General features: G+C 34.3%; 1 protein-coding gene across 1 annotated transcript; it reads right to left on the bottom strand.

The window, feature by feature from the left end:
• Nucleotides 1-16,056, bottom strand: LOC119083656. Its single transcript, XM_037193436.1, has 6 exons — nt 15,255-16,056; nt 4,107-4,257; nt 2,422-2,758; nt 1,946-2,357; nt 1,084-1,257; nt 1-1,017 (listed from the first exon to the last, which is right to left on the bottom strand). Exons 2-6 carry the CDS (start codon nt 4,153-4,155, stop codon nt 907-909), a joined length of 1,083 nt encoding a protein of 360 aa, XP_037049331.1. The 5' UTR covers nt 4,156-4,257; nt 15,255-16,056; the 3' UTR covers nt 1-906.
• Between the last annotated feature and the right edge of the window lie 352 nt (nt 16,057-16,408).

Below are 16,408 nucleotides of genomic sequence, written 5' to 3'. Positions count from 1 at the left end.
AACTTTCTGTTTTCATCTATCACATTTTAGGAAAATATAAACTCGGGACTGTGCCAAAATGGCCTAACATCAATGCATGCAAACAGTCCTGCAACCAGCCTAAGTGCCGAATCGTCACATCCAGTTTCTTTTTATAAAAAACTTATCTACCAAGTTTAAATAGCTAGGTTGACTCAATGTTAATGCCTCCGACGGATTACTCCATTGAAAAGATTCCTTGCGAAACGAAGTTGCGCCTTCAGGCAACCTTTATCCATCAGCTCAATTCTTTCAACCCATTAGACCAACAGTACCGCCTTTTCCATATGGGCCAAATGGGCAAATGCCCGTGGCGCCCGAAGTGGAGCAGAAGTAAATGGCGCCCGAGATCCTTAAAAAAAATTTAGCTTTACTAAATTGGCGCCTATTTTTCCAATTGCCCGATGGCGCCCAAAAGCTAAAAGCGGCACTGGGCCAAACGTTTTTAGCCCATATAGTCACTGCCTCACTGCCCATTCCTCAAATGCCCAAAGACGTTCCAGGAAATTCCATCAAATTCAAAAAATCGTTTCGTTCATTGTACACATTCGAAGGCATTAACATTGCTTTTAGCAATTGAATTAACGTTTGGAATCATAGGTACGGAAATAGAAAACTAAACTAATTTGATTATTGGAACAGCTACTGCTCGTCGTCTAAATATCGTTTTGTAAGTTTCAATGGACAAATGGAATGAAATTTTCGTAGAATAATTTCACAAATTTCCGACCAAATTTTCTGGAAGGAACCTACCGTCTAATGTAAGTCTGGCTACAATTCTGTTTGCTTTGTATAAAAATAAATCATTTCCAATGTAGACGTAAATGTTCCTTGTACGCTTGTATATGTCGACAACAATTCAGATTTTTTGTTTGTTTGATATTTCATCTACAGCTTGGTATGTTTTACATTATCAGTCCAGTAATTTTGAATGGTCATTGCTTCCAAAGAATTTAAAAACGAATCATTGTCCAAGCTGTACATTTCGTCTGAATTATCCTAAAAAAGAGGAAACCAGAACTTTATTACATTTTCCACCACTCACTTCGTCTTCTCTCTTCTTACCCTCATTGTGCTGTCATCAATGTAGCCGCTGGAATCAGGTTCGCTGAGTGTTTGCGGTTTGTTGACGTACCGTCGTCGATAAAGCATAACTCCCATTGCACTGACTATGAAAGACAATCCGACTACAGCTAGGCATATTCCAGATATTGCACCTGCGTCGAGAATAGTTGCACGCTAAAATTGTAAATGGAACAAAATTAGTTCTGGCATTACAGCTCATACGATCAGAAGAGGTGAACTGGTAGAAAGGAATGGTAAGCCCGCATGTGTCATCACTTTTTTTTAATGATGAAGCAATTTTTAAACCTTTCTCCATTCCGCGGATGATTCGCTAGACGTGAACATGCAAAAGATAAGATAACCTTTGTTGTCACTTTCCAGTTTCACCATTCAGCTTATCCTAAACTCTATGCAGAATATTCGGAATATATCAGGCTGGCTCTAACTAAGGAAGCTTTGAGACTGTTGCCTTTGGAAAAAAGCTAAGTCAATTTCGAAAAAGCTGCAACTTCGTTTCGACTTATTCAACGAAATTGATTTAAATTGACATGGGACCATGTTCTCCTCCTGGATCCAAATCATTTTAGGTCATTATTCTCTTCAATTTGTTTATGCAGATGTCCAGAAATTTCTCCCATAAAATGGAATGATACTACCAGGATTACCCTCTTTTGCCTATTTTTCGACCGCAAAACTTCCCAGTATTTCAGGAAATATAGATTCTTAGTGCCTCGAGTGGTGTAACACACAACATCAATATAAAAGTGGAAATTTAAGGATTAGGAAGTTTCGTTTGCCTGATTTTGATTTGAAGGAAATCTTATCGTTTACGTTTACTAGGTATGTGTAGTATGTCACTTACCTTGATTGTTAAAGCTTCCGAATTAAGTTCATCGTCTCCGTCCACTTCATTTGCTGACCGTTCCAATAGATTTTTCGATCCCAATGTGAGATTCACAATTTTTAACGTTTGACTATATTCTGCTAATATTTTTGATTGACGCCCCCTTTCGCTTATCACTTGCTTTTCCGTCTCTTCTCGTATCACTTCCGGTTCCGTGGTTAATTCACTTTCATTTTGCTTATTTACATACACGTCAGGTCTCGAAGACTGAGATTTAATTGATATGCTTTTCAGTTTTGTAATTTTTTCCACTTTCGGTGCAGCTGTGGTCACATTTACTTGAGACACTTTTGTAATTGGAATATTGGATTGAATGGAATTTTGAAGACTGTCGACATTTTTTGTGAACGAAGAGTTGTATTTTTTGGAACTGCAAAGAAGAAATTAATGTATTTGCTCTCTCAACCTCGCCTGAACACTGTCGTTTGACTTACCCAAAAGTGTGATTCACCGGTTCGATTATCCTAGAACTATTTTCAATGTGATCGAGTGGAAATACTTCCGGAATATCAATTAAAGTTTCGTTTTTATCAAACTCCATGAGATCTTTGCCGTTTTTCTCCAAATTCTCGGACCTCCGTTCAGAAGTCATCCACTCTTCGTGAAATTTAGCTTCAAGCAATTCTTTTCCGTCAATTACATCATCGGAATCACTTTGGACGGCAATGGGAAATTTGAGTGGTTCACCTTTGTTATAGATTTTGCCATGATTGAACGGGCTGGATGAAGGAGACGTGTCAACTGAACCAAGTGCATAGCAGTTAATGGTGGCTGAAATATTTAAAAAAAAAATATGAAAAAGTGAGATAAATAACGTCACGTGGATGAAAATGAAATTTGTCTCGTCCCCCTTTTCAATCATTTTCCTCATACCCACAGTTACCAACACCGCCTCCCTCTGTCAAAATTCATCCTATCGTATGAGACGCGATCTATAGATGAACCCACAGAGAAAATATGATTCCAATGTTTTAATTGGACACAATTTTCTGCAGTTCTTTCCCCTCAGGAAAATCTGTCCTGTAAATAAGGAAGTTTTTTCCAGCTTGCCATTCAAAGTGAATGAAAGAAGTTTTACGTGAGAGCATTGCTGTTAGTCTCGTTCTTTAATCTCTTTAATCTTTTGTATTTCCGTCACAAAACAGTAGAGCACAAGAGATGTATTCACTTAACATACACAGCAGCCACGTTTTCTTTATTAATGATGTTTTCGTTGTTGTGTTTGCTGTGCATGCACTGCTAATGGGCTTGGTGCATAGAAGTTGGTGTTGGGAAACCGCTTGATGAAGTTATTACAAAAAGCTTGAGTGCACGTTGGTGCAATTAAAAGATTCATGGAACTGCAGGTGATGCTGCATAACGGATCATTATGTGTGTATTGTATCGATCATTTTTATTATCGCCTAATGAATGCACAAACTTAGAAGCTCGTATTTCAGCACCGAGTAGAACGTTGCGTAATTCAGATTATCTAAACAAGCATCGTAATGGACATTAAAATGTTATGCCATATAATTGCTTGCACTTTCGAGCATAGTCTGTAGGTAGAATCGAATTAATAAATCCAGTAATTAAACGCAAATCAACGTAAAATGTTCAAAATAACATGCCGCAAGTGCAATGTATAGAATTACATTGCGTGAAAATCTCAAGTTCATAAACAAGAATAAGAGTAACCTGAGTGTGGTGTCAGTATGCGGAAGAAAGAAACTAAATCTGAAAAAGGTTACCTCACTTACGTCGATTGCAGTGTGATATGTGAAATTTATACATTTGATTGAGCTAAATATAAGTTAAATAAGACAAAAGTATACGTTGATCAGTAGATGCAGCACTAACGTTTTAGTAGTTTTAGTAGATTTTTTTATCTTCACGAAAACCAATTTTGTGATAAGAAATTGCAATACAAACAAAAGTGTTGTTGATCACGTAAATAAAAAAGAAAACTTTTTAGTTCCGAAAACTATCCGAGTTAATCACAAATCTTATGACCTGATTTAAGCATTGAGTTCTACGAAAACTTTTGTTGTCTTCAAAAATAGTGACGAATATGTCAGTAGTCAGTTATATCCTTGAACAATCGGGTCTGTGAGAACGTTACGCGATCAAATGCACTTACCACTTAGTGATGTAATCCAAAACCAATGGGTCCACCAGTACCAGGTCATCGTTTTGATAGTTTAATTATACAAATTCCGAGATGAATAACGTTTATAAGTTTGCGAACTTTTTAGTTACGGAAGGTTGATTTTGTTCCGTTTAGTATACATCTGAAACAAAGAAAAAGGATTGATTAAGCAATCAATTAGTCGTAAAAGGTGAGTTGAATTTTATAACGAAAGTTGAGAAAAAAGTATTTTCCCATATTTCCCATTTTTCCTTATTTTCCCAAAAATATTTTTTGAGAAAACTACAGTGAACGACATCTCAAATGTCTCACTGTCATTTTTTTCAGAGAATGTCATTGTGAATTTGCAATGACACAATAAAATTCTCAAAAAAAATTTGACAGTGAGACATTTGAGATGTCGTTCACTGTAAGGAAATTTTGTAAAAATATTCCCAAAACCGTGACTAAATTAAAGACTTCGATTAATACACTCGCGGAATTTTGAAAACAGACACATTTTCTGTTTTGTGATCTACTGGTTTTTTGTGAATTTTGCAGGTATTTTTATATGGAGAAATCAGAAACTCAAGTAAAACAAAGAAACAGAAAATGTGTCGGTTTTCAAAATACCGTGTGTGTATGAGATTTTCAATTATCTTTCAACCTATTCGAAAAACTAGAGAAAATATCCTATAGACGGCGGTACAATCAATTTTTAAAGATTATCAAAGTTTAAAGAGGGAAGAAGTGCAAATCAGCAAAAATTAGCTTCAGTCGCTCATATAAAACTACTCATACTCTATTTCTCCCATCTCCAGTTGGGAAACTGATATATACGTTAATGTCTAAGTCTGCTCCGGAACAAACATCAAAAACATCAAAATTTTCGTTGGAATATAGATTGTGGATTTGAGCACTTTTTCACAGGACTCTCAATGATTGATGCTGTCAGAATGTCGGTCACTTCTATCACTTCATCGAACAATATTTTCATGGACAATGTGATCGAAAATTTAATTTCCAAACAAATAATTTTGATTTTCAAATTTCCGTGTCTCAAAAGACCCACTCGAAGGCAGTGCCATCGCTGATTTTTGCGGTAGTGACGATAACAATTTCCACAATCTATTCATTGCGAGTAGAATGAGGCTGGATATCACTAAAAAAGTCAAAACACCCTGTTAGTATCACTCACCGCAATTGCATGTGAGTATCGTTTAAAAGCTTTCTTCAACCTCTTCCAGTTCCAGGACAATTTCAGAAACAAATACTTTCACTTAGCGCGAAAAATAACTTTTCGAAGTTCATAATAGTTATTTGTGTATCTGTTTTGGACGATTGTTTTTAGGCAATTTCGCGAGTTGTACATGCGAAAGTGCCTAAAATCAATCGTCCAAAACAGATACTAAAAAAAAAATTCATATAAGGGGTCGAAAACCAGAGAAAAATCTCAAAACTCCCACATTTTCGGCCCCGACACATGAAAAGATTTTTGAATATGCATTAACAATAAAATGCAAATGTTCCTGATATTTTCCACACAATTTTCAAAAACTCTTTTGTTGTAAATTCCTCATGAAATTGTGAGTAAAATAACAGTTAACTTGACAATTCCGAGTTTTCACCTCAAAGTTAAACCACTTTTCGTTGGAAACCAAATTTATACTTTAAGGGCTGAAAAGTTTACAAAACATGGAACTCTGCGTGATTTCTGGATAAAAATCCAAATTTTTGAATCGATCCACACACGTCTAAAATTACCATAGCTGCAGAATACTCATTTTAAACGTTACAGTTTGAAAACAATGACATCACTATTCGTCGTAGTGACTCAAAACTCCTGTTATCACCAGCCTACGAACTTGTTTCCCTTTAAATTAATGGACAACCAGGGCCTATTATTTGTAGTTTTATTTCCAGATCTTACTGAAAAGTGTCGAAAGTTTACCCAAAAATTACTGAAATTTACGGAAAATTGTTTTCAGTAAATCAAACCACCAATAATAGGCCCTGGACAACACCGATAAATAAATTTTGTAAAAATCCCTGTGGAATCCTGGTAAGACTATTTGACAATTTCTAGTCACGCCCCAATTAGTTGAGTTAAACTCAGGTGCACCTTCACCGAATAAAAACCAAACTAATTTTGAATCAAGAAGTTTCTTTTCGTCTAAAATGTGTGTTGTAAATTTTAACGGTCGACAGAATCAGCAAAAATATCCGAGGCAATAAATTTAAATGTCTAAAAACCATAATCAATTTCTGTCTCATGGTAATTAATTCTTGTTAAACGTTGAGTCATATCAAGCTGTGACATCGACTCATAAAAGGTAAAAAAAAGAAACTACAATCAAAATGACAATGACAGTGACGAAAATGAAGCAATATATGGATTAAAATTTACGAGAAAAAAAAAACTTTTTCAACTTTATGTTATTCAACACCGAAACGGGTTTGGTCATCTTGTGGTCATACGTTCATGAAAATTCTATTTTATCGAAACGTTTCTCCTTGGTTTATTGTTACGATGGAGTGATGCAAATGTGTAATAATTCAGTTTCGAAGTCACACTTCTGTGATTCGTTTTCTAATAATGAATCGAACTTATAGATACAATTATTAAAAGATCTGTATGTGCAGAATCAGCACCAGCTGATCTACTAACTCACACTCTTGTATGATAAACAATCAAAACACATTATTAACAATGTGTTTACTTCAATCATACGTGTTATGTGCGCGCATGGATGACGTTAACGTAGAGATGCAATGTGTGTAGGTTGTCTTTGAATTGTTTACAATATAAAGTGTTTTTGTTTATAAACCAGCTGGTGCTTATTCTGCACATACAAATCTTTTAATAATTGTAAGTTTGCATTTTAATTCGTAGGGCTCATCTAGAAAGACAACGTGCCACAGTTAATTCGTCGAATTGCCAGAGATGTAATGCCCACCACTTTGTATAAATTCCCATAACCGAGGTACTAATGACACTATACAGTTTGAGAATCTGACTTGGGCTTGGCAGAATTTTGTAAAATTTTAGTTTGGGATATAATTAGGAAAATTTAAGTAGGGCGCAATTAGTATATCGAGATTATACCTTTCAGGATCAGTTAGAATGCCAAAAATTAAGAAATATTCAATCATTTCAAAAAACATGCCCATTCCATTGACTGATCTCGCTAAGATCGTAAATAACTCCTGAACACGGGCCTGAACATACCTACAGAGTACAGAAGCCGTGACAGCATACACCTTATGGGTTTTAGTCATCCTCATATTACATTCGGATTGTCGTAAATTTGCCAGTAATGAAGAGAACGAAATTGAGTGGGAACAATACATCATCAAAAACAATACATCAAACAAAATCTCATCCACATCAATGCCATATTTAAAAAAAAAATATCATCGTATCATGGATTAGTGAACGAATAAAATATGTAATTTCTTATAAATACTTTTCATATTAATTTTAGATGAAAAAGGAAACTAAAATCAATGAACCCGGTGATGCGTACATTTTTTTATTGTTTTCTGTTGACAGAATAATTCGATAAATTAAATACATTAAAGTCAATGACTTGTAATGTTTCTTTTTTCTGCTTTGTTGTAAGTTCTAAGAGATTTTCGTACGATATTTTCGTCTGTACAATTCTTCAAGATGAATTCACAAAGCTTTTAGGCTTGAAATTAGGTGCAGATCTCGGTCTCAGAAGCTTGCAATTACTCATATCCCGTGTCACTGCACATTTGTGTTACACGTCTACTCGACTTTTCCACTTATTATTACTAGTTTTAAATGAACTAATAAATCAATCCGATCAGATGATGGTGATTCATTATTATTTTTCTCATGTAAAGCGGATCTAGACGAATGAAGAAGCGCATAGAGCGATGATCAAAGAAAATTACTTTTCCGCCAAATTTTAATGCAACAAAAATCGTATTGGATGAGCTAAATGAAATTGAAATTAAACAGAAATATGGTTACAAAATTGCTGATCAATTGGAGCCAATTACTAACTTGGCCTTTGCCGATGATACTGGAATATTTGGAAACTCGAGAGAATCTGCATCATTCTTAATAACTGAAACGGTAAATAACTTCAATCGAATAGGATTAGAAATCAATTATGAAAAATCGATAGCAATTGTGATTCAGAATGGAAAGTTAAACACAGAAAATCTATACGTTAATGAAGAAATCACGATACCGGCGTTGAAGTTGAATGAAACCATTCGATATTTGGGTGTAACATTTGCAGATGAAATAACTTTTGACGAGGAAAAAATGATTCAAAATTTAAATAGTAAATTGGACAAAATAGTATCTACAGTGACTTTGAGACCCGATCAGAAAATGAAGATCATAAACATGTACATCTTTCCAACTTTAACTTATCAGTTCCAAACAGCACCATTGAACAAACTGAAAAAGAGCTTTTTGGAAAATGTGGATAAAATCATTCGTCATGCGATCAAAGAAATACTGCAAATTCCCGATGACACTCCGAATAACATGTTGTACTCCTGCACTTCCATGAAAGGTCTCTCATTAATTCGAGTAGAATGGGAAGCTTACATACAGAACATTAATGCCATTTTGGTTCTCATTAAGTCAAATCACCCAATTGTGAACGAGGTGCGTGATTTAGAAAAAGAAATGATGATTTGCCTGAGAAAATTAAGCATACCAACGGACTTCTTAGACAATGAAGAAACGAGAACAAGGAAGCCATCTGAACTGGTAAGATCTGAATTAAGAACGAGAGAATATGAAGATTGGCAAAGGTTAAAAAGTAAAGGCAAAGGGGTCGTATTGTTTCAAGAGAGTCCAAAATTAAATCGATTAATCTACGAAAAACACGGACTAACAACATCGGAATGGATAACGTATTTAAAGATGGTTGGAAATGTTGCAGCAGTAAGAGTTATTCCTGGTAGAAGCTCCGGAACAAACCGTTGTCGAATTGATTCGTGCAACGAGATCGAAACACTTTCACACGTTCTAGGATCATGTCCCCAGGGTGAACTTTTACGGCATAACAGACACAACAAAGTGGTGAATCAGCTTGCAAACGAATTACGCAAAAATTGGACAGTGTTGGTAGAATTTACCTGTATCAGTACAGACGGATCAATTAGACGAGTGGATTTAGTCATATACAACGAAGACAGTCGAAATGGATATATATTGGATCCTACAGTTCGATTCGAAAGCGACGAAAATCAACCAGAGTCAGTGAACGAAGAAAAGAAACGATTATACGAACCATGTATAGCCGATATTCAAACCAAATTAAAACTGAAACAATTAAGTGTAATCGGTCTCATGGTGGGTGCTAGAGGAACAATACCAAAATTTTTTGCGGAATTCTGTCAAAAATTCAAAATTAATAAGTCAGTGATTCAAGAGATTGTAACGGAAGTGGTGAGAGGCAGTTGTCGAATATTACACAATCACACTTATGATCCGGGACGGACATAAATCAAACGAAATCAAAACAATTAAATTATTCATACATGTTGAGTATACTGTGTCATTTGGCAATCATTAATGTAATGACAGTGTTGTTCTTTTGAGAATAAATGTATATATATATATATATTTTTCTGCTAGTGCGAAAAACAGATAGGTTAATATCGACATCTGTTTTTAGGGAGGTAAAGTGGGTTCTCACACACGCAGACCAAATATTGTACCTCCCTGCTTCCAAATTTTTATTTTGGCACTTGGGAGTACAACTCTTGCCTTTGGCCGGGCTATAAATTACCCACTGACCAAAATAAAAATCTTGAAGCAGGTAGGTACTATTAATATAAGAAAACCATTTCTCTTGTACAACTAGCGCTTCTTGCAATAGTTATTTATCTACCAATGTTCATGTTACATTTTAATATACACACAAAGTTCAGTTGTTTCAGGCAACAGTGCGAGAAATATTTTCTAGAATTCTTTCTATTAAATTTTGCTCGGCAGGTTAGGTTCAAAGCTTTATGTCCAGGGAGTGGGATCTTGCAAAACTGGAGCACTAGTGCCCAAAAAAACCCTATTTACTAACTAGTTAGCAAAGTAGGTAGGTATTTTATGTCACAGTCTATATCAAAGACAGCCCTTCAAGCAAAGACAGCAAATAATGATAATGTCAACGTCGAAGCATGCCCATGAACAGGTTCTGAACGACAACATAACATTCGTTCGGGTCTTAAATGCTGACCTTCGGCGCAGAAGTTACCTAGTTTAATTACGTATTGTCTATTATAACGTAATAATATTACCACTTAAAGAACATCAACGCCAATACTCACATTTTGTTAAAATTAAATAATAAAAAACACACCAAACAATTCAATTGTTGTTCGGTTTTTTTTATCAATTGTAGTGAATTTAAATTTTTATTTTTTTTATATTTTAAAAGCTATTGTTTAGCAAAATTCTGTTGTAAAGTTTGTGTATTTTCGTTTTCATAATTTCCGGTGATAATATCCTATGTTCGAATTCAAAATGATTAATTAAAAAAAAGTCTTTTATTCCGTTGCCATTTTATTTTTAAATTTCCATAATTGACTTATTTATGGTAGAGTAGGTGGTATCCAGTGACTCTCCTGGATATTAAACAGCCACTTTTAGGCATATCGTTTACAGATTGAGCTATAATGACTTTGTTGTTCTAAAAGCTGAAAATGCTACGCAAAACCTCTGTCTTAATTATATCGAATTAAGGAGGGAATGGCATGCACGAAAGACATCAATGCGTTGAATTTAAACTCATTCAAAATTTAAACGAGATATTCAAACGCAGAAAGCTGTTGCTGCGTGAAGAACACGTTGCTACTTCTACGATTCTCGGAGATATTCAAAGTGTTTTTTCGCTGATTTACATTATCTTCTTTGGGATTCTTTGATTTACATCAAAGAGTTATTTGGCTATAATGAGATTAGTGAACCGGGAGTGTTACAATAGGAAGCCTATAATATAATACGAAAAGGAATGCGTTCGACCTACTTGTACACTTTAGATAACACCAATCGCTGTTTCATGAAATGAAAATGGAGGTGTAAAATTTTAATATTTGTCAGCGAGTCTATAGGCGCCTTCTGGTACACTTTAAGAAAAGATAAAGTAAAAGGCGAAACTTTCAAGAAAAATTGATGTTCAAAGAATTTTTTTTTAAACTCAGATCAACGCAACCTATTCTGTTCTCTTTGTTTTCCTTATGTCGACAAAAAAAAACTTGTGGCAATAAAAGTCGTTTTAATGAGAAATGTTCGGAGCGAATGATTTTTTTTTAACGTAGAACATGCTCTGCTCAATTAAACAAACAACAAAATGTTAAAGTAAATCACATCTCGAACGATTGTCAAGGCTGATGCCTTCAAATTATACGTTTCACGTTGAGCTCGAACTAACTCGTTTCAGCATAGAGTTCCATATAAGATTTGGTAGATTTGCAATCAGTCGAGAATTTACCTACATAAGATTGGATCCTGAGTCATTATTCAAAGAAAAGAGAAAAACATCTTCGGTCTTTTTTCTGTGTCATTATGTACGCATTGTATGCCACTAATACTCATTACTCATACCTCATTTTATCGTAATTGAAAAACAGTGTAAACCATTGAATCAGTTATTAATCTTTTGATGAGAGACTACTACTCTGAACTTTGAAATGACGCAACGCAGTTCGAGCATATCGATTCATCGCCGTCTTTGAATGGTCATGTAAATTCAGGACATACTTTAAGAAAATTTAAGTGTATCGCCATCACTATTCATTAAATCTGTTTACAGTATCTACTAGCGTTTCATGCATCTTTAAGTAATCTTTCAGAAAGCTTTTACCTCATTTGTTGAACGGTACATGTTATATAAGCGACCACTTAACAGAGCCCATCGTGTTATTTTCCTCGTAGCTAATAATTACATAACTTTGCTAAACGTCAAACTGCGAAGCGTGTGAGTTAGGTCTTTTTTGCGTTGCTATTTATATGCTTCATGTAGCTAGAGTAAAAGTTGTGGAGTAAGGCTCCGTTCAGTTCGGGTCAAGCGAATGTATTGTCGATTTTTCTACGAGGGTTGATGAGTCAATTTTGAGTGAATCTAATAAGGTTGCAACTAGCTGCAACATCTAAACGCTTAGACTACTACGTATTCTGTGCTCAGTACACTGTGCAGCATAACTTTCAGGCAGGATGACCTTTGATTACATATAAGAAATAGAAATGAGCTAGGAATGATGGAATAACTTCGAGAAAAAAACTCTTGCTTTTCACTATGCTTCTAATCTTGATGGCAACATTCAGAAACATTTGCCTTAATGCTAATGTCCCTACAAATCTCATCACCATGTACGATTGAGAAAAAAATTGCAAAAAATTTTAATGAAATAATTACTGAATGGAATAAATCAAAATCATTTTGCAAAAGAAAAGCGAGACGCATTTGATTTTATCGATTTCACACAACTATATAATTTTCTGAATATAAATGTATTATACAGCCATTTCGGATCTAAAAATATATATATCTAACCATTTAACCACATGAATAATGTATCAGCCAGTATGCAACAAAATATTTTCATAATATCATGCGTTTTCATTGCAATAACAAGTAGTTTATAGATGTTCGAGATGGAATGCAATTAACATCTATTTAAAAATGTGTTGATAGATTCTGCACCATGACTGCAAAATATAATATGTATAACGAAATGTTACCTAGTTGCCTGTTTTAAATTAACTTTTGAATGCTTTTGCTGCTCTTCTCTACGCTTCGGTGTGTCGGATCTGTTGGTTCCGAATTTGTCGTTTCAGTTTTATATTTTGAAAAATTGGTTTTTCGGTATTTTGGTATTTTCGTTCGACTGCGTTGTAGTCATGGTCAGATGGTTTTTTTCGTAAATGAATTTTTAATTGATCCATACTCAAAATATGGACAATTCAATGCCTCAAAGTAGTAAAGTCATCATCATCGCAATTTATTTTCTTTTTTTGTTAGACTTTGCTGTCAGTTTGTTCGAAGAAATTGTATAATTGATATGATTGAATTGGTAATTCAATTATTTACTTGACAATAATCACCACACCAGAATCACAAACGTACTTTCATTTTTCATATATGCGATAAACTGTGATGATATAAAGTCATAATTATTTGCCCACTTCTACAAATTCAACAATTCAAATTACGGTATGGAAAGTCATCGTCATATGGTTAACTGTAACGTATGTTGTGCTTATGAGCACGTATACTTGTGAGAGTTGAGACGCAGGTCATATTTATTACGGAGAAATGGCACGCCTCATAAAAGGAAGGGCTCTTACCGAATCAATAGCAGAGTTTAAAAAAATGCCAGTACAAAATTCGTAGTAAACAAACAATTTAGTGAGAACTTCGATCTTTAAAACTCGAAATAAATAGATTATTTTCATTGTTTACGTATATGTTGATATTGAATTCGTCCATATTATTACGTAAGCGGTTGGGTGGGTCGCTTAGAAAACAGATGGATTCTGAAACTAATGTAATAAATGTAACACTCTAAGTGTGATAATAAAATGTCTAAGTTATGGGTTGGAAGGGGTTGGCTCAGAATTAGCTTTGGATACGTAACGCATGCACTATTGTACTTGAACAAACAAAAATTATTGTCCATTGTTAGACTACACTCGTACAAGTAGAAGTGTCAAGTGTCCCACTTGAAATTAAATAAAATTCACTTTTTAACACCCGAGTTCAACCTCCTTACTTCTTTAGACCAGTTACAGGTGTCGGAAGTTTTCGGAAATAAGGCGAGTAGTGGGGGTGTATTAACAAACCAATACAAGCTTAACGATCACTTGCACAGAATAGGTCCGTCGATTGACCCTCATTATGAACTAATTGATGAGGATTTACCTGGAAGACGCCTGAACGTAGGCATGTTCGATAAATCATTCGATTGATAAAATATCGATTATTTCTTGGTAATCGATCATCGAAAAATCATTATGAATCGAATTGATTAATGATATTTTTTAGTGAACATGCCTACCTGATGATTTCCTGCAGTAAAGTGGAAAATTCCGGAGAGAGAAAAAGGAGCAAGGGTTGCGGTAGGACAAAAAGGACCTTTGATTCAGGTTTCTGGTTTCACATTTTGGAAAACCTACCTCAATTCAAGTCTGGTCTAATCTACACTTGTACCAGTTCTTAACAAAAAGTGAAGAGGGAAACGAAACAAAAGTCGGTGGAATGAAGGAAACTATTCGGAAACGTAAAGTTTATCAAGTGATGGTCATTGCCTTAAGAAAAGATTTGAAATGAATCTGTTAAAAATGGTTAGATTAAATGAAGTAATAGATCCGATAGTAAAACAGCTAATATGCAGTATATCATATGCTCACAGTCCGTGAAAGGTTAAAAAAATAGTTGTTGTAACAAAGTCATGGAATAAGTTGGAATACACCGGTGTATGAACAAAAAAATTACCGGCCGTACTTTCCTAGAAAAGGTGCGACGTTAAGAATTCTTATTCACATTTGAGGTGTCATCATTCAACACTTGACCCAATAAAATCTGACAAAAACCTCCAACAACCCATCCTCATACTCTGATCTAGTTAGTATACCTCAGCTAATTATTGTTGAATAAATTTACGATAAAAGAATAAAAATAGAATCGAAAGTGAAGAATGAAGAAGAATAAAAAAAAAAATCAATTCAAATGTCTAATCATTCTGTACAAGACATTGTTTCTAATATAAAGTGTAACACACATAATTGTTTCACTTAAATGCTTAATATTTACTTTGTACTTCTGGTTTTTATTGAAAAACAACACGATAACGAATTTATGTTATATTCGGTTTGTCTAGTGTCTGAAGTGGTATGTGCTTGTCTCGTGAGGAATTCGTTTACAATGCGTATTATGGTCGATTCTTTTCAGGACAATTTTTTTTCTATTCCTATTATAGAAATCAAATAAAATGCAACAAATAATATTCTTACTGAATCAGAAACGTTCTCCCTCTCTGTTAACCATACACACAATAACATAAAAAAAGAATGAAATTTCATTGGAATAATATCCATATTCGTTCGTTCTCATTCAACAACATTCTCTCACACAAAATCAATAGCAAAAAAATTGATTAAACAAAACTCACATTAGACTGATGGAAAATGTTGATATGGAAAATGAACGTAAATTTGATTGTTTTCACTTCCATTTAATTCACATGTGGCATTAATGATTTTGGTCTCATTTTAGGTAAAAAAAGAAAAATAAAATTGGACCGAAACACTGTTATCTAAAAGTTTTTTTTTATGTATTTAAGTAAAGAAAAAAAAACGATGATTTAATGAATAACAATACACCTTTGGTTGGATGTTACTGTCTTCTGCTAAATAAAAAAAACTTCTTGCGATTTCTTTTCTCTTTTTTTAGAGGTTCACTGTTTTTACACACACCGTGTTTTCTGTAAAACAAATTAATTGTTTTGTTGTTTTCTAAAATTTGATTGTTTGCCAATGTTAAACAATATATTGCGTTCAATGTTTTACAATGGTCATATAGAGTTCGATGGAACTTCTTTTTCTTTTTGTTTTGTTTGTAACTTAGTCTTTAATGGACACTAAATTTATCAATAAAAAATCCACCTTGCTGCTTTATCACCCAAAAAATGGTTACCTTACCGAACGTTATTTACAAACAACTAATTTTTAGCCAAAACAAAAATGTTATTACGATATTGACTTCACGTTTTCGTTCTTTCCTTCGTCGTTTTAAATTATGTCTTTGTTGATTTTTATTTTTCTTCTTTATTGCATATTCACAATGTACAGGTTAAAACGTACAATACAAACGTAATATAGACACACTATACACCTCACATGCCCAGAGACTTCTTAGAGCGACATTGTTGTGTGACTCAATCTACCTTTATTCTTTCAATGGAATGTAATTTAAAAACGTGAACGGGGAGAACCTAACAACTCAGTTTGCACGAATGAGTTTTCGAACAGAGAACTGTTTTGTGTGATGTGGATGGAGTGTTTGGCGAATAAAATGTTCATAGCAATAAAAGTTTAACGTTTTGTTGGTATAATATAGTGTATCCATCATGTCTATCGATTTTTGACTCGGTGCGTTTACGCTAGGGGGATATGTGATATGCAACCGATATGGAGGTGTGTATTTGATCGGGTAAAATGTATTTGAAGAATGGTTCTTTGAACGGAATTCTTATGCTTCGGTAAGGTGTGGTACTTGAGAGTTTTAAAATTGGATCTCATTATAGAATCGAATCAAAGAAACAAA

This window comes from Bradysia coprophila, chromosome X (genome assembly GCF_014529535.1).
Source record: "Bradysia coprophila strain Holo2 chromosome X, BU_Bcop_v1, whole genome shotgun sequence".
Taxonomy (NCBI): domain Eukaryota; kingdom Metazoa; phylum Arthropoda; class Insecta; order Diptera; family Sciaridae; genus Bradysia; species Bradysia coprophila.
The sequence above is the reverse complement of the archived record's forward strand: the minus strand, read 5'-3'. Positions and strand labels throughout refer to the sequence as shown.